Source organism: Macaca fascicularis, chromosome 10 (genome assembly GCF_037993035.2).
Source record: "Macaca fascicularis isolate 582-1 chromosome 10, T2T-MFA8v1.1".
Taxonomy (NCBI): Eukaryota; Metazoa; Chordata; class Mammalia; order Primates; family Cercopithecidae; genus Macaca; species Macaca fascicularis.
The window spans coordinates 11,591,786-11,614,011 of NC_088384.1; the positions used below are offsets into that span (position 1 = coordinate 11,591,786).

A 22,226-nucleotide genomic window follows, 5' to 3' on the forward strand; every position below is an offset into this window, starting at 1 on the left:
ACCGTTCTGATCCTGACTGTGCGCATTCATATGTGAACATTCACAGAACTGTAAACACACACAAAAAGTCAATATTACTGTATGTTATTTTTTAAAAAGTTTTTAAAGGGATAGGGGTTGTCAAAAAGGATTGGCTGCTGCAGGGAGACAGAAAAGGATGAAACCTGAAAAGAGAGTTTTGGAAAAAAAATTTTTTTTTTGAGACGTAGTCTCGCTCTGTCGCCCAGGCTAGAGTGCAGTGGTGCGATCTCGGTCACTGCAGCCTCCGCCTCCTTGGTTCAAGCAATTCTCCTGCGTCAGGCTCCTGAGTAACTGGGACCACAGGTATGCGCCACCACACCTAGCTAATTTTTTTTGTATTTTTTAGTAGAGACGGGGTTTCACCATATTGGCCAGGATGGTCTTGATCTCCTGACCTCCTGATCCGCCCACCTCGGCCTCCCAAAGTGCCGGGATTACAGGCGTGAGCCACTGCGCCCGGCCAGTGTGGGAAATTTACCCACTAGGTAATTGGCAACCCTGGAACAATCTGGCTGCAAAAGTTTAAAGAATGACTGAGTAGTGAAGACGTGAAGGAAGGGAAGTAGCCAGCATAGACTGCTCTTTCTGAACTCTGGAAGTGAGAGGAACAGTAGCTCAAACATGATAGCAGAATGGAGAGATCCAGCAAACTGGCAGAATTTTCCAAGATCCCATGAGTTGCTCCATTTAAGTATTTTTTCAAAACACGCATTTTGCACATGAACTAGTCATGTTCTTATCGTCCTGTTAATCTAAAACTGCATAATTCAACGACTAAAACGAATCCAAAATCTACACTTTGATTCTGCTTCTTAGAATCAGATGTTAGTCAACTAACATTTTCTGTGTTCCCACTATGTGCCAAGCACTATGGTGGATAGAAAAATGAATAACACTTAGTCCTTAGAAGAGCACACAATTTATCACAATAGCCCGGGACTGGAGCAGAGATCTGCACCGAGGGCTCTGAAAGCCTTGAACTCTGAACTAAAATGTATTTTTACAATCTTTATAAAAATTAAACAGGGAAGAAATAAGATGTACTTTTGCAAAAACGTTATTAATTTCTAAAAGCCAAGAATGAGCTTAAACTTTTTTTTTTTTTTTTTTGAGACTGAATTTCGCTCTTGTTGCCCAGGTTAGAGGGCAATGGCATGATCTCGGCTCCCTGCAACCTCCGCCTCCTAGGTTCAAGCGATTCTCCTGCCTCAGCTTCCTCAGTAGCTGGAATTACAGGCGCCCACCACTACATCTGGCTAATTTTTTGTATTTTTAGTAGAGACGGGGTTTCACCATGTTGGCCACGTTGGTCTCGAACTCCTGACCTCAAGTGATCCACCCGCCTCGGTCTCCCAAAGTGCTGGGATTACAGGCATGAGTCACTGCGCCCAGCTTAATTTAAATTCTTAGGTATGGGCAACCTAATCATCAGTGGTATTCTCCTTTTCTAGTCCTCTCTACTTTTCAGCGCCCTTTCTCCCTCTGATAATTCAGGAAGGAGGCAAAATGAAACACGCGTTGGCTCTCAAACCAGAGAGACGTGAGATTGAACCTATGCCCTTGAAATGCATAGCTGTGTGGCTCTCGGAGATGCCTTTTCTCTTTCATAGAATAGTAATGATACCTACCCCACAAACTTGGGGTAAGAATTAGAGGGAAAAAATGTAAAAAGGCTGGCATACAGTAAGCATGCGACACATGTTAGCTAATATGATTACTGCCATTTCAACAAGTAGCATTGCTCTGACTTTAAAACATTTTTAAGTGCTTCCATTTGAATGAGGGAAATTTTTTTCAAGGGCATGACATTTATATGTTACCATAGAAAAGCAGCTACAGAATTTCTATCAGAAACCACTCTGCTCAAATAATGGTGTTTGGGATAAGCACTTAATAATGGTCAAGAACTAAGAAAATATAAAGGTATTATCATCATCATCATCACCACGTCCCACGTGGGACAAGGCAGTCTGATTTGTGTTCTGGATATTGGTGAGTGTGCCTTCGTGCAAGTGGACACTACATTCATAGCCCTCCCACTACCTGCCTACAGCAATGCAACACGCTGTAGAGACAACGTGCTAAAAGTTCCGCTCTACAAGAGTCATTTACACAACACTACCCAAAACACATCTGTAGTTTCAAAGCGAAGATCACTGATGAGTCTCCAAATCAAGAGAAATCTTAATACTACTGACATCTCCCACAGCGAAGAAGTAACCTCTATTAGTAAACTTTCACAAAATGCTAATGTGTATCATTTCTACACACTTTCTATATATACTTAACTGTTGGTGGGGGCACTAAAGTTTTATTCACTATGAAGAAATGTCTTTGGCCAATTTTGCATAATTTCGCTTAAATTATAATACAAATGACCAACTTGAAATTCACCATCCTCTCGTTCAATCTCTAGCACTGATGCTAAAAAGTAATAACACGGCCAAAACACATGAGGAAGCACGAACTTAAAGTCGCAGGCTGGTAACCTGAATTCCAAAGAATTCAGAATAAGCTGGTACTTAAGGCGCTTGACTAGAGGTGACCGTTACTGGACGTCTTTAACCACTACAATGTGTCTCACTGGATCGGATGTTTAGCCTCTACAGCCGAATAAACCCAGTAGTCTGGAACTGAAGGGCACCGGGCAGGGGAAGGTGTAAAACCACTTCCAATGCCCCTCGTTTCCTTGTCCAGAGTCTGAGCCGCCTCCCCAAGAGGCCGCACACGCAGGGCCCTGGGGAGGGGTGTGTAACGCATTCACCCTGTCACGCAGGTCCTGCACACAGGCCAGGACGCTGCGCAGGGACCCGAGGCTCCGAGGCCTGACGCCTCCCTCTGCCACCGACAGCCATGGACGAACGCGCCTCCGCGGGCCGGGAGGGTGCACCCGCGCCGGGGCCCCCAGGAGACGGGAAGCGAACTCAACTCGGCCGGGCCAGCCCACCCGGAAGCCCTCCCCCAGCTCACACCTGCTGGCGCGTGACGCCCGGAGCCGCGCGCGCGCCCGCCCGTGCCTCCCCGGCCGTTCGGGGGGCTCGGCCCGCGCGCCGGACGTCGCCCCGAATCCCTCCCGGCCCCTCGACTCAAATCTCGGCGGCTCCCGCTCCCGTGGAGCGCGCGCTCAGCGCCGCCGGCCACACCGGCCCCGCGCGCGCTCACGCCCCCTCCCCGGCCCGCTCCCCGCCCCACGCGCGCTCCCTCGCGAGGACACGCACACGCCGCGCCTCCGCTCACCGCCCCGGGCCGCGCCGCGCGCCCCCGGGGGCGTCCTCGCCGACCCCCGGCCGCCCCGCTCCGTCCTGGCAGGGCGCGGGGGAGGGGAAGGACGGCGCGGCCGCCGCACCTCACTCACCCCCGAGCCGTGCCGGCTCCAAGTACGCGGCGTTCCGCTGTGAAGCGAGGCGCGCAGTCCTCGCTTCTCCGCAGACTATGGAGGCGACGTCGTAGGGGGACTGAGGGTCGCGGGGGTCACTCCCTCCCGTTTCGCCTTGCAGAAGCACGGGGACCCCAGAAACTAAAAACAAAATAAACAAACTTTCCCCTCCGCATCCCTCCCCCAAAACCACAACACAAACACTCGGGGGCCCGCCCAGAGCCCCACTCCATTGGCCGCAGGGAGGATGCTTCCGGCTCTCACTGGCTGGCTTTTGTGCCCGTCAAGCTGTCGTTCCGCCCCTCCAATTCCTCGTTGCTGCCTTAGCCCCTCATTGGTTAAGTGCTTCCCGTTTAACGAGCTAGGATTGGCTGAGCTGCCTGAGCCAATCATGCGGGGACACACCCCCTCAGCATCCCAGAGGCCGCTTCCTCGGTCGAGCACCCAAAGAGACTCAGGGGAAACTAGAGCATGATGGCCGCCGAGCTCGCTTGGCGCAACCATGGTCTTTTTTCTTTTTATTTTTAGCTAGTTAGTGCCTTGCCTCGGCGCTGTTTCCCTAAGCTCGTCTTTCCATCCAGTACTGCCCTATAACGGAATCTATACGTGCCGGCTCCTTGATTTATCCCCTCCGAAGTGCTGAGTGTGGGCTGGTTGTGTGTCATTGGACTGTCAGGATGTCACTCCCCAGTCAAATCTTCAAGCTATTGGTGGAACAGCAAGAAAGCCCGTCCAACAACAAGAGCTAATACCATTGGTTTGACTCCACTGTGTTATTTCCTGGCACCTTATTGGGCAAATAGGTGCGTCAGATCCGGATTCGCTCTGCTACGGTTAATTGTTTACTGGGGATTTGGGGTCAACTGCAGTTGTTTGGCCAGTAGTTGACGATAATAGTGACTCCCATGTATTGCATGCCTATTTTGTGCCAAGTACTGGACTGCTTTCTTCACAAACATTATTTGGTTAAACCTGGGAGTAATGCAGTATCCAGTTTTTATAGATGGGAAATTAAGGCTGGCGAGAGCTTAGAAAACTTGCCCAAGGTCATCCAGATACAAAGTAATTGATGAGCCTGGCATCTGGTCCTGGGTCAAACTCCAGAGACGTCACTCTTTCTTATTATGCGTTAGTGCCTCCACCTTAGACGGTATACTGTCAGTCAACCCAGCATCTTAAAAACTTTCATTTGGAACTCAAAAAGTCTTCAGTTTCTGGAAGTGACTTTTTTGGGGACTTACTATGGAGAGGTTGTCATTGCCTCCACCACATCCTCCTCCCCAGGACCCATTCCTCTCCCCTTTAAGTTAAAGTAGACATTTCTGCCATCCTTTTATGTGAAGCCTCCCCTCCCCACTCACAACCCCTGACCAACCATCTACAACTCATTCTTTGGAGAGAGTCCTCAAGAGCTGGAAAACTAGGAGAAATCAAGTCTAAAGAGAGAGACAGAACAAATCGTCTTAGAAATGAATAATTTATTGCATGCAAAGAGAACAGCCCTTCAGCTCCTGGAAGTCTTCCAGGATAGTTGATGCTGAGCAAGACGTGTGCTCCTGGCTGGTGGCCACTGGGTTCTTTCTCTGGAGCAGCTTTCATCGAAGTGAATCCAACATTTCAGCCAGAGGAGGGCAGGATGCTTAGGACCCATTGCCAGAGTGCCAGCCGTGAGCTTTTGGGACCGAAATGATCTCCAGGAGCACAACGCTGGACTCTAGCCCACATTCCATCTCGGATAATTAACATTTTACCGTCCCAAATCCCCATCCCCTGTAGCTTCAGTGGGATCACCGCCCTTGTTTCGCTTCCTGATCCAAGCTGTTGTGTAACCTCCCAGGCACTGCTTTAATAATAAAACAACCATTGTAACATAGTAACGATGCTCAACACTTAGAGCCTTTCAGCAAATGAAGCCAAGGTATTTCATAAAAGTCCATTAAGAGTAAGTGGCATGTATTCCTAGGGCCAATGCAAGAAAGACAGAAGAAAGATCATGCGTCAAATTCTAATACAGGTCGTAAGAACGTGAATCCGTACAGTTGTATGCACATACCCCATATTAGCCTTCCAGTATGGGGATTCTGAACTCAAAAACACAGTGAATGAGAAACATTCAGAATCTAAAACCTTCCTAACCTTCAAAGTTGGTTGCTTGGACCCCTATTTTAACTTGGTACTTGACTTTCTGGGTAATTGTTTGATACATTTCAGTTGTAAGTACCTTGAAGCAGATGGTTTCTTTTTCATCTTTGTGTCCTTCACATTGTTCTGATGGTAAAAGGCCCCCAAATAAATAATTATTCCGTAAATGTTTAGTGAGCATGTCAGGCACTTTTACTAAGTTACAAAGGCTACACAGATGAGTAATAGACTCTCTCTTCCTTCAAGGACCTCAGTTTAGTAGGGGTGTCCAGCAGATAAGCAGATAACCATGGTGCAGTGCTGTGAGAAGGTGCCCTGGAAGCAAATGGTAGGGACATGGGACTCCATCTCGGAGGGACAGAAATGGCTTCCCGGAAGAAGTGACATCTACAGAGAGAACTAAAGAATGAGTTACGGTTAGCTAGGCAAGAGACTGGTGATGTGTGGTGACCTACAACATTTGCTGTCTGGTGGCAGGGAGCAGAATGGGAATATCCAGAGATGGCCAAAGCCTGCTCTTCTTAGAATCTTTGTCTATAAAGGCTTCAGCTATTTGTCATTATGCCACCTCATTGTGCCTTCCCTCCCAGAGACAAAGCAAATGTGCCTTCCCTCCCAGAGACAAAGCAAATGCCTGAAACCTTCTTGTATTTGTCCCCTTGAGAATAGGAAAATAATTTCCAAATAAGATGGCTGTTTTTCTGATCATAAAAGTAACATTGAGGCCAGGCACATTGGCTCACGCTTGTAATCCTAGCACTTTGAGAGGCCAAGGCGGGGAGGACTGCTTGAGGCCAGGAGTTTGAGACTAGCTTGGGCAACACAGGCAGAGCCCATTTCTACAAAAAGAAAGAAAAGTAATAGTTGGGCATGGCAGCCTGCGCCTATAGTCCCAGCTACTCGGGAGGCTGAGATGAGAGGATTGCTTGAGCCTGGAGTTCAAGGCTGCAGTGAGCCACACGACCACTCTAGCCTGGGCAACAGAGCAAGACTCTGTCTCAAAAAAAAAAAAAAAAGTTACATTGAGTAAATATTATTTTAACTCAATATAATATTCTATATTTTAGACAATATAGAAAGTTATAAAGTAAAAGCCTCCCATAATGTATTACATCCAGACACCGTTAAGGACCCTATCTTCCCAGACTCTTTTATGAATAGGCCCACAGATGAGTTTCTTCTTCCAACAAATAGTGGGATGTGGTTCAGGGGCTTTTCTGGGCTCTGACAGCTCTCATCACCCAGAACTGTGGCTTTGGATGGAACCTGCCCTTGCTTTCTATACTTATAGGAAGGAAGCCAATCTGTCAATCAAATAATTATTGTGAAGAAGATGGGTTTCAATTCTTGTCACGGCCAATGACAGGACTTTTGGGGCTTGCTCAGCCTGGTGTGAATGTTGAGCCAATGAATGGGGTGAGGGTGTCTGCACCGTAGGGCTTACAGGCATGCTTTGGTGCCTGTGGAATCAACTCATACCCTGAAAAAGCAGCCCAGGTCAGAGAATGCTATGCCAGGGTACTCTCCTGTGCTCGCTTTCATTTCCTCTCTGCATGCTACTTGGGGAAAATATTTTTCTGTTTGTTTGTTCCAACCCACCCAGCTTTCAGAGTAAAAAGACTCGTTAAGCCCTGCGCACTTGTATGCAGGCCAAGTGCACTATGTTCTTGGAGCGCTGTGCTATTCTTAGCGCTCTATATGTGGTGTTCTATACAGTTGGCTTTTTGCTGGAGGGGAAGGCAGATTTCATGAGTGATAGCTGCCTTGGCTGGCTACCAAAAGTGCTCTGAGCCATCTCAAGCAACAGGCCTTCTTTTTTTCCCTTGAGAGGTTGTGTTGTGATCCCTGCCCTGGGCTTGGACAAATTCCAAGGCAATGGGAATTTTTGTGAACGATTCTGCAACAACCCACAAGCTGGGGGAAGGGGGGATAGCAAGCTGGATCTGCTCCAGCTCTAATTTCTGTGGCACAGGAGAACTTCCGCCCTTTGCACTGGCCCCTCATAGCTATGAAGAATTTGGAAGTGTTCGTTAAGCATTCTCCAATTCTTGAAGCTTATAACAATGGGAAGATCCCTATAAAGGAATCTGATCCAAAGGACAAGGGGACAGCTGACAGCTGATACTGCTCGCTTGGGCAGTGGGTGTAGCCATTGCCAAAGACCAAGCGCAATGAGGAGGGGAAACTCTCTAGAGAGTGCTGATTACAGAGGACGTGCTTCTAAGCATTTATTGCATGTGTGGGAGCATTTACTGTGCAACACATCCCTTGCGTCTGTCTCACCTTCTAAATCACCTCTCATTTTTTATGACCACACTTCCTGAGAAGCGACTTGGTTAAGCAGCAAACACTGGACCCCCTCCTGTGTGCTGGCCAATGCTAGACACACAGGAGGAGGCTTGCAAGACAACCAGGATTACAGTTAATAATAACTACCCTTTGGTGGACGCTTGCTGTGTGTCAGACACTTTACTGAGAGCTTTACGTGGATTGTGGATAGTTAATCTTCACAACAACCATTGTTATCCACATTTTCTAGATAGGAAAATGTAGGCACTGAAGGGCTAACATTGAACCTAGGCAGTCTGACTCCAATGAGTAAGCTCTTGTCCACGCTGCTATATTGCCTCTCGGATGTCTAACTTGGGAACCCCACAGTGCAGCTGGGGAGACAACTAGCCCTCAATGAACAGTTGTCCTCGTAGTCTTTAGTATCTCAGCCCCCATCCTCTTTACCCCTATAAACTCAAGGAAAGAAGTACACCTCTTCCTGGCTAAATTACCGCCTCTGGTGGTCCTTCCTCCACTTCCCAACTGAGATCTGGCTTTTCTCCCACTCCCTTCAAATAGCTTCCTTCCTTTTCTTCTCTATTTTCTTATCCTAGCTTCTTAAATAACGACCTGTGGCCATCTCCACCACAGAAGTGCTCTCTCGTTCTTTCTCTCTCTGAACCTGGCTTCTAGCCCTAACTCTACTGAAATGCATTTCTCTAAGCTCATCTATAACCTTTTTGTGGCCAAGATCCAAGAGACTTTCTCAGTCCTTGTTTCCATGGCTTCACCAATACGTTTTACTCTGAGAATCTTTTCTTTGCTTCCCCAAATAGCCAGCTTTCCTCCTACCTCTACAACTGTTCATGCTCTTTTCCCTACCAGCTTTTTCTCTAAACTCCTTCAAAGGAGTCTGTCTGCACTTCTCTCCTTATGTTGTCTCTGGGGGCGTGCGATGCTTGCGGGACTCAGCGAGCTCAGCTGGGTCATTATCCTACTTTCGCCTCTAAGATGAGAATTCCATCTCTCCATCTCCAGCCTTCATTCTGCAGCTTGTTTGCTGCCTGACTTTTTGCAAGTCACATAAACTATCCAAGCTTCAGTTTCCTCATTTCTAAAATGAATATATTGAATCAGATTTGTTATTCTCCACCTAAGATAATGATAAAACCTAACATTTTAAACCACATACCAGGTCAGGCGTAGTGTTCACGCCTGTAATCCTCCCAGCAATTTGGGAGGCAAAGTTGGGCAGATCACTGGAGGTCAGAGATTCAAGACCAGGCTGGCCAACATGGCAAAACCTCATTTCTACTAAAAATAGAAAAATTAGCCAGGTGTGGTGGCATGCACCTGTAATCCCAGCTACTTGGGAGGCTGAGGCAGGAAAACTGCTTCAACCTGGGAGGTGGAGGTTGCAGTGAGCTGAGATCGCACCACTGCACTCCAGCCTGGGCAACAAAGGGAGACTCCATCTCAAATTAAAAAACCACATACTATGCCAGGCAGGACTAAGTGGAAAATGAAAGCATGGGGTTCATGGGTTGCACACCCATGAAACCAGCTCCAGTACCAGCCTCTGCTCCAAGCATTGTATATGAGTTTATTCAGTCCTCATAGTAACCTTCAGAGGTAGATACAGATGAAGAAAGTAAGGCAGAGATAGGTTAAGCAGTTGCCCAAGGTCAGTTTTTAATTGGTAGAATTGAGAAAAATAACACCTGCTTGCTGGGGCTATTGTGAGACTCGTAGGCGCAGGTGTACAGGGAAGGCTGGTTCCTGTCCAGGGACCCCTCAGCCAGGCCATGCCCATTCTCCCGCAGAGTTTCTCCATGCGGTTTCTGCTGCCTACGATGCCCCCTCTTCCTCTGCCTGTCCCCAAGTCTACACGTTCTTCAAAGCTCAGTTCAAGCCCCTCCTCCTCCTCTGAGGGGCTTCTGCAGCCGAGGCAGGCCCACAACTCTCTTCCCCTGGCAGATTTCCTGAGCACCCTTGTGGTGAAGGCAGCCCCATCCCCGCCTTAGGAGCACTCGCTGGACTTTGCCCACTCCAGGCTCAGTAATAACCAATCCTACAGGGCCAGAGGGACCTTTTTCTCCATATCCTTGGAGCAGCTTGCTGTAGACTGCCTCACCTACCAGGCAGGAAGGCTTTGCGGGCAAAACCTATTATTTGAGTTATCTGAGTTTTCACTGTGTCCTCAATAATTGTGATTCTCATAATTCTCATAAAAGAGTTCTGTTTAGGCTCTGGACCTTTCCCTGGAATGCCTTGCCTCATTGTCCCCTCCTTCATTCACTCCTCAGGTGTCGGCTCAGAGATTACTTCCTCCTCTAGGAAGCCTTCCCTGATCTTCACCCCCAGGTTAAGTGCATCCTCTGGGCTTCTATACCCACTGTGCTTTCCCATCACAACACTTGCCTCCCAGTGTCCATCTTCCTAACCATGTTCTGAACATTTGAAAGTAAAGGCCAGGTCTGTCTTATCACAGTGCCTGGAACACAGTAAGTTCTCAAGTTCATTTGAACAAATGAATGAACGAACGAATGAATGAAAAAATTAAATGTTGAGCAGGTGCAGTGGCTCATGCCTGTAAGCCCAGCTACTTGGGAGGCTGAAGTGGGAGGATCACTTGAGCCCAGGAGTTAGAGACCAGCCTGGGCAACATAGCAAGACCCCATCCCTAATTTTTTTTTTAAATTAGCTGGGCAGGGTGGTACATGCCTATAGTCCCAGCTACTTGGGAGGCTGAGGCGGGAGGATCACTTGAACCTAGGGGTTTTAGGTTGCAGTGAGTTATGATTACGTCATTGCACTCCAACCTGGCAACAGAGACCCCATCTCCAAAAAAAAGAAGTTGGTGAAATCTCTGGGCTCTGCAAGCACTTCAGCATAGGGCTGGGCACCTGATGGGCGCTTATGTAAGTTCATGAAATGCGTGAGAACAACTCCAGAATTTCTGTTCAGAAGAAGGCTTAATGGCAGTGGTCTAGTTGGAGGAGTGAGACTAGGGAATTCCTCTTGACAGAACAATGACAAAGTAAACATGAGAGTTGAGAGTCCATGCTGGGAGCAGAGGCATAAAGGAGAGGTGTCCTAGGCCAGAGGTCAGCAAGCCTGGGCTTGAGGACCAAATCCAGCCCACTGCCTTGTTTTGGCATGGTCTGTGAGCTAAGACTGGTTTTTGCTTTTGTTTTGTTTTTTTTTGTTTTTTTTTTTTTTTTTGAGATGGAGTCTAGCAAGTGCAGTGGCATGATCTCAGCTCACTGCAACCTCCGCCTCCCGGGTTTAAGCAATTCTCATGTCTCAGCCTCCCGAGTAGCTGGGATTACAGGCATGAACCACCACACCAGGCTAATTTTCATATTTTTAGTAGAGACAGGGTTTCACCACATTGGCCAGGCTGGTTTCGAACTCCTGACATCAGGTGATCCGCCCGTCTGGGCCTCCCAAAGTGCTGGTATCACAGGCATGAGCCACCGCGCCTGGCCAGTTTTTGTATTTTAAAAGAATATTACTACTTTGTGATACATGAAAATTATGAGATCAGATTTCAGTATTCATAAGGTTTCAATGGAACATGGCCACATCCGCTTGTGTCTGTATTGTCTAGGGGTGCCTCAGTGCTACGACAGTAGCTGCAATAGACACTGAATGTCTGCAAAGCCTATAGTATTCACTTTTTGGCCGACTACAGAAGGAGCTTGCAGATCCCTGCTTTGGCCGTCTAGCTGACCCAGGGGAGGAAGGACGCACGCTGCCAGCCAGCCACAAGGTGTCAGCCTTTCACCATGATGCTGCCAGCCGCGTGGGCTTCTCCAAGTTCTCCAAGGCTTCTCCCCAGGGCCACCAGTGCAGGACCAGGACTGTGGCCCCTAGACCCCGTTCCACCAGGCTGTAGTCACTAGTGTGAAGGACAAAGACAGCAGGACGGGGTGTGGAATCTACATGAGGAGTACAGGCCTGGCTTGGGAAGCCCCGTGGCTTGGAGAAGGATTGGCAGACTTCTCCAGACGTGCTCTGTTTCTTTGATTTAGCTTTTATTTGTATTTTGTATACAAAAGATTCTCCAAACAAACTAAAATTGTTTATTTTGCCACAAACTATCAACCCAGAAAGGTTGTGGGACTTTTGCACAACCAGATACACCGCAGCCCTCTAAGGATGAACCTGCATGAGGGGAACACAGGTCCCTGCCAAACAGGGTGGCTCAGAAATGGCATCTCTGGTAGGTTTCCTCTCCCTTTCTGTCGAAACCTGGGCCTTGGCCGGGTGTGGTAGCTAATGCTTGTAATCCCAACACTTTGGGAGGCCAAGGCAGAAGGATCGCTTGAGGCCTGGAGTTCAAGACTAGCTTGGGCAACACAGTGAGATCCCATCTCTACAAAAAAATATTAAAAATTATGGCAGGAGTGTTGGTGCAAGCCTGTAGTTCTAGCTACTCAGGAAGCTGAGGATAGAATATCTCAAGGGACTCATTGAGCCCAGGAGTTCGAGGCTGCAGGAAGCCATGATTACGCCACTGCACTCCAGTCTGGGTGACAGAGCGAGACCATCTTAAAAAAGCAAAAAAAAAAAAAAGAAAAAAAAAAGAAAAAAAGAAACTTGAGCTCTGTAGCTTCCTTCAGATGAATGAGCAGTTAGCCCTGTGTGGCAACGATTCAATATGAAAGTGGTAATTTTCACAGGGAACCCATGGGGAGGATCTAGGAGAGAAGATCACAAGAGGAAAATAAGCCACTGGAGGTGACACCCCCAGAGGCTCCTGCGACACCTAGCTGTGTGTGTCAGCCCCTGTGCTGGGTGCTTTGCGTGGTTACTGTGGAGAGTTGTCTCGAGATCATCCCCATTTGACACATGAGGAAACAGGAAAGTTCAGGGATGTGAAATAGCTTGCTGAGGTCATTAGCTATTCAGTGGCAGAGATAGGATTTCAGCCCTTGCCTGCCTGTTCTGAAGCCTGTCCTCTCTCTGCCATGCGCCCTGGCCAAGGTCACAGCAAGCGGCATGCAGGCACACCACCTCAAAACCAGGCCTTCCTCGGTCACCATGTAGCCCCAGGCTGGGCACCCAGTAAACATCCACTGGATGAAAAAATGGGTGCAGGCCTGCAAGCACTGCGGCAAACCTTTCCCTGTCCAGTGGCCTAACTTCCAAGACACTTCCAGGAAGAGATGAGGCAGGGAGTCAAAGCTGCCAACAGGAAATAAGAATCATGACGCATGGTTTTCTGCACACGATGGGCTCTTTCCCCCTTGCTTGTGCCCACAGCACCGTGGGCACCGTGGACATCCTACCTGTTCTTGCCTTTTGCTCCTTTCCTTCCCCAGCTCCCATATGCTTGCTGGCTTCCATGGCAGGCCCTAGCCCTTCTAGTACGTGGACATCTGCTCCTAAAGCTGCTTTTCAGTGACTGCAGGCAATGCCCTAACTTCTAGCCATTTTTCTAGATGAAAACTTGTTTCCCGCTGGCTGTCGCTGCGAAAGTGCTCTAGGACAGTCCAGATAACCAGATTCTAGCCCTTCCTGCGACTCAATGGGTGACTTTGGACAAATTTCCTCACCTTGGGCCCTCCTTTCTATGCTAGCTTTTGAAAGGAAGCACACAGAGAGGGCTATCCTTGAGCAGCCAGAGGCCTGCAGGCCCAGTGCCACCTAGTCTGGACCACCCAGGAGATGAAGACCAGGCACTTAAGACACAGGAGGAAAGGAGAAGCCTTCCTAGAGGAAAGGATTAGATCTGGAAGGACTTTTGATAAACCCAGTCCTTGAGAAATTAAATCACAGCAGTACCCCATTTGGCATATATGGTGTTAGAAGTCAGGAATGAGACCGAAAGGATCATGACCGATTCTAGAACCTGTATGACACCTCCTGTTTATTCGCCTGGCTCATTCTCTGTACTGAATGGCAGTCTTCAATCCTTTAACAAATAGGTATTAAGCATATATCGTGGTTGCAAAGCTGAGCCAGGCAGTGAGGCACCAGTGCTTATAGAGCACGCTCTCCAGGCTCAGGAACCCCAAGGACAGATGGGTACCTATCGTGCCAGGTAGCAGCACATGGCATCTAGAAGCAGGGCTTTCCTCAGTCCCTGGCTGGGAGGGCAGAAGCTGCAAGGGGAAGGGCGAGAAGTCCAGGCCTGCCTAACTGTGCAAGGTCTCTGGGCTGATCTCCCGGTTACTTAGCCCCAGAACATCCTCATGGCTGTGCCTGCCCTTCTTGCCCTTCTCCTCACTCAACCTTGGGCTGGCTCCGCTCACTGAGCTGGGGTCACCTGTTCTGCAGCAAACCTCCTGCCCCTGGAACAGCAGTGCAGATGATCAGCAGCAGCCACTGGGTCCTTCGGGCAGGGAGGCAGGAGTGTGGCGCACCGCCAGATGAGAAATTGCATCCCTAGTGCACGGCAGGGCTAATTAGCTGCTAAGGGGGCTTTGTCAATGTTCACTGAGAATGTGGTCATGACAGTCAGGTAGCGATTCCCACCTGGCCTGACTTGAGTGTGGAAGGCTCTCTGCTGTCAGCACTGGCTGCTTTTGGAGGTGGGTCCACCGCTGGGCACACTCAGGTATGTGCAGTCGTACTGTCTGTGCAGGAAGTAGCTGAAGGAAGAGGGACAGACTGGCAGGAAACCTGACAGGGAGCTGAGTGGAGTGAGGCAGATGTGTGTACATAAAGACACCCGTCAGGAGGAATATAAGGCGGTAAAGAACTAAGCAAGATAACCAGAACAGAAAGGAAAGATGCTACTGCGTCTCCCAGGAAGCAGCGTCTCAGGCAAGTCAGCCAACCTCTCTAGGCCAGAGTGCTGTATCCAAGGTACCCAGGGCAGAGTGTGCATGAAACACTTCAGAGAAACGGCCTGTGCAGGCCGCCAGGCCAGGACCGCAAAGAAAAGAGCCAGTGCTCTCAACGGGAGCACTTTTACCCCCCTCCCCAGAGGACATGTGGTAACATCTAGAGACATTTTTGGTGCTCTCATCTGAAGGGGTGCTAGCGGCATTTAGTAGGTGGAAGCCAGGGATGTTGCTAAACGTACTATAATGCACAGGGCAGCCCTGTAACCAAGAGAGAATTCTGCGGCTCCAAAGCATCACCATTGCCGAGACCCTGAGCTCAAGGAACAGGCTCAGACCTGCATTCTCTGTGATGTGGGATCTGGGGAGAGCTGTGTACCTCCTTATCTGAAAGATGGGGATAATGAACCTTAGCCACGCTGGGTGTAGTGGCTCATGCCTATAATCCCAGCAGTTTGGGAGGCCGAGGCAGGCAGATCACCTGAGGCTGGGAGTTCGAGATCAGCCTGACCAACATAGTGAAACCCTGTCTCTACTAAAAATACAAAAATTAGCCAGGCGTGGTGGTGCATGCCTGTAAGCTCAGCTACTCGGCAGGCTGAGGCCGGAGAATCACTTGAACCCGGGAGGTGGAGGTTGCAGTGAGCCGAGATGGCGCCACCGCACTTGATCGACGGAGCAAGACACTGTCTCAAAACAAAACAAAACAAAATTACCTGTGCCTCTCATCATACAACTTTATGAGGCCCACTCCCCCAATACACGGTAAAACTGCTAACTTTCTAAAGGGCTCTTTCTTCAGCTTTTCTTAGTTTGAAACCTTCATGTTACTAAAGCATCCAGCACGGTGACTGGCATATAGCAAGTGCTCAACAAATATGAAAAAGAGAAAAGCAATACAGCAGTTTAAAAAAAAAAATAGCCCACTTCCCCTCTTTGGCCAGTTTCTTCCGTATCTCTGAGTCTCATTTTTTGCCTAGCCTTTCTATAAAGTTCTACCCAGACAGATCGTAGTGATGTTAACAGAGGCTATCTTGAAAGCCCTTGAGGGATTAGAGATAGGATTAACCATACCCTAAGGACAGGCAGCTAAGGAGATGGGAAGTTTTGCCAAATCACAAGGGGCAGGCTCCCAGACCCATCCAGGAGTCCTGTGCTTCCTGCCCTTATGGGGCAGAAGCAAGTGTGGCAGCCACACCAGGGGCTCAGCTCACTGGGAGGTGAGGCTTCCCAAAGAGCTGCACCAGCTGTGAACACTTACCCTACAGAAGCTGACTCAGAAAGTGAGACAGCAGCTTGGTGGTGGTGTGCAGTGGTGGGCAGTGAAGCCAGACCCCAGCCCAGAGAGTGCTGCTTTATCCTGTTCCTCCTAGAGCCCTTCCAATGTAACCAGCCTTGCGGAAGCTGCTGTACAGGGACCAAGGGCATGATCCACCCTTGAACTTGCCATCCAACTGGGAGGGCCAGATGTCCCCTTGAGATCTGATGAGTAAGAGACTACCTCACAAAGTATGTGCAAGTGCTGGAACAGAGGGCAGGCGCACTCACAGCTGACAAGCCAAGAGGCAGAACAGAGTGGGCCGGTGCCTAGGCAGACAGGCAAACATGAAGAGCTGCATTTTGTGAGTTCAAGATCCTTGCCATCTCAGACTTCAGTTTCTGTCTCAAGCCTTTTGAAGCGGGTGGGGCCAGACACCATCTTGTCCACACTGCTATAAGGACGAGGACATGGGCCAGCAGGGAGAGGCACCCTGCCTGGGCACTCCTGCCTTGTGGCTGGCCCTCTTCCCACTATGCCAACTTGTTTCCTCTCTAACATATGGTCTCCCCATCATTTCTACCAAGAAAGTGTGAAAAACCCCATCTTGGCACATGGAGAAACTGAGGCAGAAAGGAAGGCCTGGCTTAAGGCTGCAGTGACTTGGAGATTCCAATCAGGGATCCTTGCAGATTAGATGTCAGGGCAGGGGAGGGACCTGGGTGTGCTTTGGGTCTAGAGGGGGTAAAGGGACAAAGCAGGGCCTGCTCTTCTGGTAAGGGAGGCACAGATGCCCTTGGCTAACTTGCTTGGAGGCCGGTCCCTTCCCCAGGCCACCTTCCTCATCCCCAGAGGCACCCACCCTCCACACCAGAGAGTGATCTCTTTGTCCCATTGCAATTTACACATCTCATGTCCCATACCTTCAAGGTGTCCCCCTCGAGCTGAGGTGTAACACCCCCACACCACACCTCCCCCCTCCCTTCCCTCCAGAATGAGTTCGTGCCACACTGCCTGGCCTTGGTACCTAAGGAAGCACTTCCCAGAAGCATTTCATCTTCATAAAAGCTCAGGGAGGTGGGCCAGAGCCCCTTCTCCACACGCCCTAGAAGCCAGCCTTGGGATTAACAGAGAAGACCCTGGGGACAGGCTCACCCTTATTTTCCCTTCCCCTCCCCACTGCCAGAGAGATCGGTCTCCTCAATGGCTGCCACATGTGGTCCCTACTTCCTGCTTCCTCAGAAGCAATGCCTGGCTCTCACAGCCCAGCCAGAGCAGCCCCTTTTCTGGCTCTCACGTCAGCTGCCTTGCAGACATCTGTACCTCTCCCCCAGGTGCTGGTAGTGTCCTAGGGTTTTTTAGACAGAAAGAAAGAGGATGAGAGTTTGGTTCAGAGGTCACTGCCGCATGGCTCTTTCACAGGGCTCGGATCCCCCATCGCCCTGCCCGCAGGGCCGGCTCACAGAGTCTGCGGCTTGGCAATTTCTCCCAGGTCCATTCACAAACTCTCCTCAGCCCTCTCCAGTCACCCAAGTGGGGAGGGCAGAGTGGAATTGCTTACTGGGTCTCCCGGCCCAGCCTCATGGCAATTAGGCTGACCTGCTCTGGCGAGGCACAGGCTCCTAAACATGGCCTGACTCTCGCAGGAGGCGAAGGCCTGTCTTTGGCCAAAGTGTAACCTGGAAGCCCTGGTTGGTGAAGGGGTCCGAGGACCCCGTTAGAGTTGGGGGAAAAAAGGCAAATGCTCCTGTCCTCAGGGCCCAGCCTCCCATACCCCCAATCCCCTCTCAGCCAAGCCCCCTCCCTGCCTTGGCTGTAAACCAAAGTTTACCGACTGAGGGAAGGAACAGTCCCAGGTAAAGGCACTGTAAGGACCCCCACATAGGTCTGCAGCAGGCAGCAGCCGAGGAGGCCGGGACCACTCACGCTGAGACTGCCAGGACGGCACCGGCAGGGAAAGAGACCTCAGTATGAGTGCTCTCAGAACAGCAGCATCAAATTCTGCCCCTCGCTGGGGGAGGCCGTGGGATCTTCCCCTCATTCAAGTCCAGTTCAGGAGCCTGCAGGGCCGGGGCCAGGAAGACCCCTGCAGCCAGTGCCCCTGCAGTTCCCGCTGCACCTTACACCTGGAGGTCGGCGGCTAGAGCAAGACTGGAACTTGGGATCCCAGGCTCAGGGTCCCGCCCTCTTCCCTTTTATTCCACCAATCTCTTGGGTGGGGAGCAGTGGGGGGAACCAGAAGCACCAGGAAGCCTGGGAAAGGAGAAGCCACTGCGGCTGCCCCAGATACCCCATCCCATTAAGGTTTAAAGAATGGCCCTCACCCCATCTGGCGACCAGCGGAGGGGGCGGGGCACAAAGGCGAGCAGACACTGGTCAAGCTTCCACTTCATGTAAACAAGGAGGCCGTGGCACTGACCCCTGCCCAGCCACCGACAGTCTGGTGGAGGCGTGTAACTGAGATGCTTTGGACCCTCTCATTTGGGATCCAGGGTCCCTGAGACCAGGACAGAGGCTGCAAGGCAGGAGGCCAGTTGGAGTCTGATGTGCAAACTGGTGCAGTGTGCGACCTGAGCTCTCCACGACACAGGGCAGGGCAGGCGAACATCCACACGTCCTGCCCACCACCATCCTGCAGCTCAGGAAATCACGCAGTTGCTGGGCTTGGCAGAACTGGGACTTGTTTTACCTGCAAAGGCAAAGGACAGAGGCGGGGAAGGATGTATGTGAAACACTTGGTGGATTCAGCTTCAGTCCCTGCCCTGTGTGCTGTCTACATCTCCAGTTGAGGGGCTGGGGTCACTGTCTCCTTCCCAAGCTGCTGATTTGGAAAGCAAGTCAGTAGAGGGCACCTGGGAAAGCAGAAGGGAAGACTCTGCTTGTCCCAGCAGCCTTGGCAGGAGCCCCACTGGGTGGGACATCAAGGTGACCACCATCTCCTGACCAAAGAGGGGTGGGGGAAGGATCCAGTCCGCAGAATCAACGACGACAGCCATCAACTCCAAGTCTTGGCTGCTGTGTGTAAGGATGAGCCATTCTTTGGTTTCTTTACTTTTCTAATAAACTTGCCTTCACACACACATACACAAAAGTCTCGCCAAGAGGCCGCTCACTACCAGCTAATACATGGCAGCTCCACAGCCTGCAAAGTAAGACTGTGGTCCTTCTCTCCGGTTCCCCTCCCCGGCTGCCCCATTCCACCGCTGAGGTGTCCACAGCTCCCAGAGCCAGCCAGCAACAGCGACGGAACCTGGCCTTCCCAGCCCAGTTCCAGCTCCTCCTGCCACAGGCCTCCTAGGCTGGAAGAAGGACAGCTGGCGCCTCAGGAAGGGCTGGCGCTGGCCAAGAGCTGCCACATGGGGTGGATCACACTGCTTAGGGCGCGGCTTTGAGGGGAGGATGGAGAGGAACGCGCTGCCTGTAGGGAGGGAAGGGGGAGAGAAAGCTGCTCCCCTTCCAGCCAGAGAAGCTGATTTCTCCTCTTCCCCAGGCCTCTACCATTCCTTCCCACTCCCTTTACAGTCCTGAGATGAGGCCTGCGGTTCCTTTGGCTGGATTCCTGCTCTCGGACCTCTGGAGGGAGTGTGGGGGAGTAGCAAGGCAGGCCTGACACCTGTGGGCCTGCGAGGTGTCAGGCGTTGAAGTGGGGAGCCTGTGTCCACAGAGCGCCGGCTGCCTTTCCGCAGGTGGAAGGCACTCGTGTTATTTCCTGCCAGTTTCCCCCACACAGCAAGGGCTGCCTCCCTGGTGCTCACACAACCTTCCAGTATCACTTCAGCTGTGAATTTAATTAAGGCCACGTCTGCCTCCTTTCCTGGGCCATGAGCACGACCCACCGAACAGAGTCCAACTTGGAGCCCTCCCCTGCCACACAGGCTGCTGCTCCTGCCCACTGCACTGTGACCCACGGCCTCGGGCCTCATCCATCCAGGCAGACTGAACGAGCTCTTCGGGACTGACCACAAATCCAGCTTCACCCTCATTAAGGGTGTTCCCCCACCCTTGGGCAGGAGGTTGTACCCAAAGAGCTCCATGGCCAAGGCGCTGGGGGTCACCTTCCGCGGTGATGCCGAGCGCGTCTGGGTGGCTCTGCTAGCGGGATGAAACGCGGCCATCCTAGACTCACTCGCTGCTGCAACGGATACAACCATCCCCACTTCCCCTCCTTAGCTGGTTTCATTTGCGTGGCCCACTAAGCAGATGTCAGTTCCTCCCCAGAGGCAGCAGCATTTTGGAGGCAGGTAAGCGAATCAACCTCTGGATCGTTAAACAGGGGAGGTGGTATAGCTGGACATGGAATGGCAGGTGGTGGAGGGGGTAGCTGCTTCCCAAGCCTGCACACCGCCCGGCTGGCTGCCTCCAGGAGAAGCCTGGGTAAGGCAGGGGCAGGGCCCGTCTTCACCAGCACCGTGCTCCCCACTTTTTTGTAAGGCAGGGTGAAAGCCTGGAGAGAGCACCTAGACTCAGAATTCATTTCCTAGCCCCGGACAGGACAGAGAAACTGGCTTGGCTTGAGGACAAACTGTGTGTCCCCTGTCATTCCCTGAGTGCTCACGTATTGTGAGCTGACCACGTGTGGGGAGTCAGCACTGCTCAGGTGAACAGGGAAGGTGTATAAATGGCCAGAATAGTCTTTTTTACAAAGTATGCGAGGCCTGGGAGCTTCAGAAGTGACACCAAGGTGGAGGTGAAAATGGGTGCAGGGTGGGAGGAGGGGCGGCTCAGCAGAGTGAAGCCGTGTGACGTAAGCATGGGGTGAGGGTGGCAGCCTGGGGCACTAGGGACCTGCAGTCAGTCTGGTTTGCTGCCAGGTAAGGCAGTGCAGGCGAGAGGGAGGCAGAGGTCACCCACACGGAAGCCATGACAAGGACAATGACGTGCAAGCTTCATGCACAGGCTCCAGGGCTTCGCATTCCCCATATCAGGAAGAGTCTTCCCTCGGATGTCCACAGGGCCCTCCTCCCTCCATTCAAGTCTTGTTCTGAGGCTCCTTGGTTAGGGTGGCCTTCCCTGACACCCTTCATAGAATGGCCATCCCCTCACAATCCTGGTCTCTGCCCAGGGTAACATGCTCCATAAAAGCAGGAACCATGTCCATTCTGTTCACGGCTGTGCCAGGAACTTACAGCAGGGCCTGGCACAGAGCAGACACTTCGTAGATACATATTTATTGAATAAAATGCATGAGACGGCAATGGCGAGCTACTTAGGGGTTTAGCGCAATCCTAGTAATAACAGTAATAACAGCAGCAGATGCACCAGATGCAGCAAGAGCAGGAGAGAGATCTGAGACCCGCAGCCCCAAGGGATGACACAGGAGAACAAGTCCCCCAGTCCAGAAGCCTGGCAGCCACGCTCTACAGACTGCCAGCCAGCCAGGGGGCCATCCACACATAAATCCAGGGACCCCAGGAGAGTTCCGGAAGGGGACTGTCACTGCAGGTCACCTCAGAGAAACTGGGAAGCAAAGCACAGGTCCAGGGGCTCTGGGGCAGGAAAGGACCCTGAGGCACTCTGGGAAGCAAGTTGCTGCTCTCATCTTCCTCTCGGCCCCCACGACACCAGGGGAAAGGGTCGGTCCTCTATTTGGGGCTCTGGCTCTTCCAAACACTTTTTTTTGTTTTTTTGTTTTGAGACAGAGTCTTGCTCTGTCGCCCAGGCTGGGGTGCAGTGGTGCGATCTCTGCTCACTGCAACCTCCGCCTCTCAGGTTCAAGAGATTATCCTGTTTCAGCCTCCCGAGTAGCTGGGACTACAGGCAAGTGCCACCATGCCCGGCTAATTTTTGTATTGTTAGTAGAGACGGGATCTCACCATGTTAGCCAGGATGATCTCGATCTCCTGACCTGGTGATCTGCCCGTCTCAGCCTCCAAAAGTTCTGGGATTACAGGCGTGAGCCACCGCGCCCGGCCCAAACAGTCTTTAAAGGTGCAGGGAAATGGTGCCGACCCGAGCCTTCTGGAGATGGCTATGACATCTGCAGAAGGCCGAGGAGGCAGGAGACCACACTGCCCTTTCCACCCTGGGCGGCCATGGACAGAGGGCCTGGCCTCTCCGAACCTTGGGGGTCTCACTGTGAGATGCTATCATCAGACTGGATGGCAGTGAGGAGGACGCCAGCTCTGTGTGATGGCGTATGGCACCATGTCTCTCGCCACTTCAAAAGTGTTGGCCATTTCCCAGTCATCTCCCTGGGGGAACTGGGTGGGGTCTCAGGCACAGCACGGGGACCTCCTCCCCTAGGCTGGCAGCACTCCAAGGGCAGGGCCTCATCTGTGTCTCCTCAGTCGTTGCGGAGTCTGCTGGTCTGAGGACCCTCTACACTGGGGGAGCTACACTGGAAAATGAGGGCCCTAATTTA

The 22,226-nt window shown here is 51.3% G+C and overlaps 2 protein-coding genes across 12 annotated transcripts in view; both read right to left on the reverse strand.

Moving 5' to 3' along the window:
• Positions 1–3,603, reverse strand: part of TNRC6B (trinucleotide repeat containing adaptor 6B) — a 297,709-nt gene extending 294,106 nt beyond the window's left edge. For 9 of the 11 annotated variants that reach the window (XM_045364263.3, XM_045364261.3, XM_065521746.2 and 6 more), the window contains exon 1: positions 3,377–3,603. The gene's annotated coding sequence lies outside the window, so the exon portion shown is untranslated. Of the gene's footprint in view, positions 1–3,367 lie in introns of all 11 variants that reach the window. The other 2 variants (XM_074003717.1, XM_074003719.1) reach the window with 1 other exon arrangement.
• A 14,426-nt stretch (positions 3,604–18,029) lies between these two features.
• The window catches only part of FAM83F (family with sequence similarity 83 member F), a 35,826-nt gene continuing 31,629 nt past the window's right edge, over positions 18,030–22,226 (reverse strand). The window contains exon 5 of the mRNA XM_005567205.4: positions 18,030–18,554. Within this exon, the coding sequence (XP_005567262.3) occupies positions 18,505–18,554 (50 nt within the window). The 3' untranslated portion in view covers positions 18,030–18,504. The remainder of the gene's footprint in view (positions 18,555–22,226) is intronic.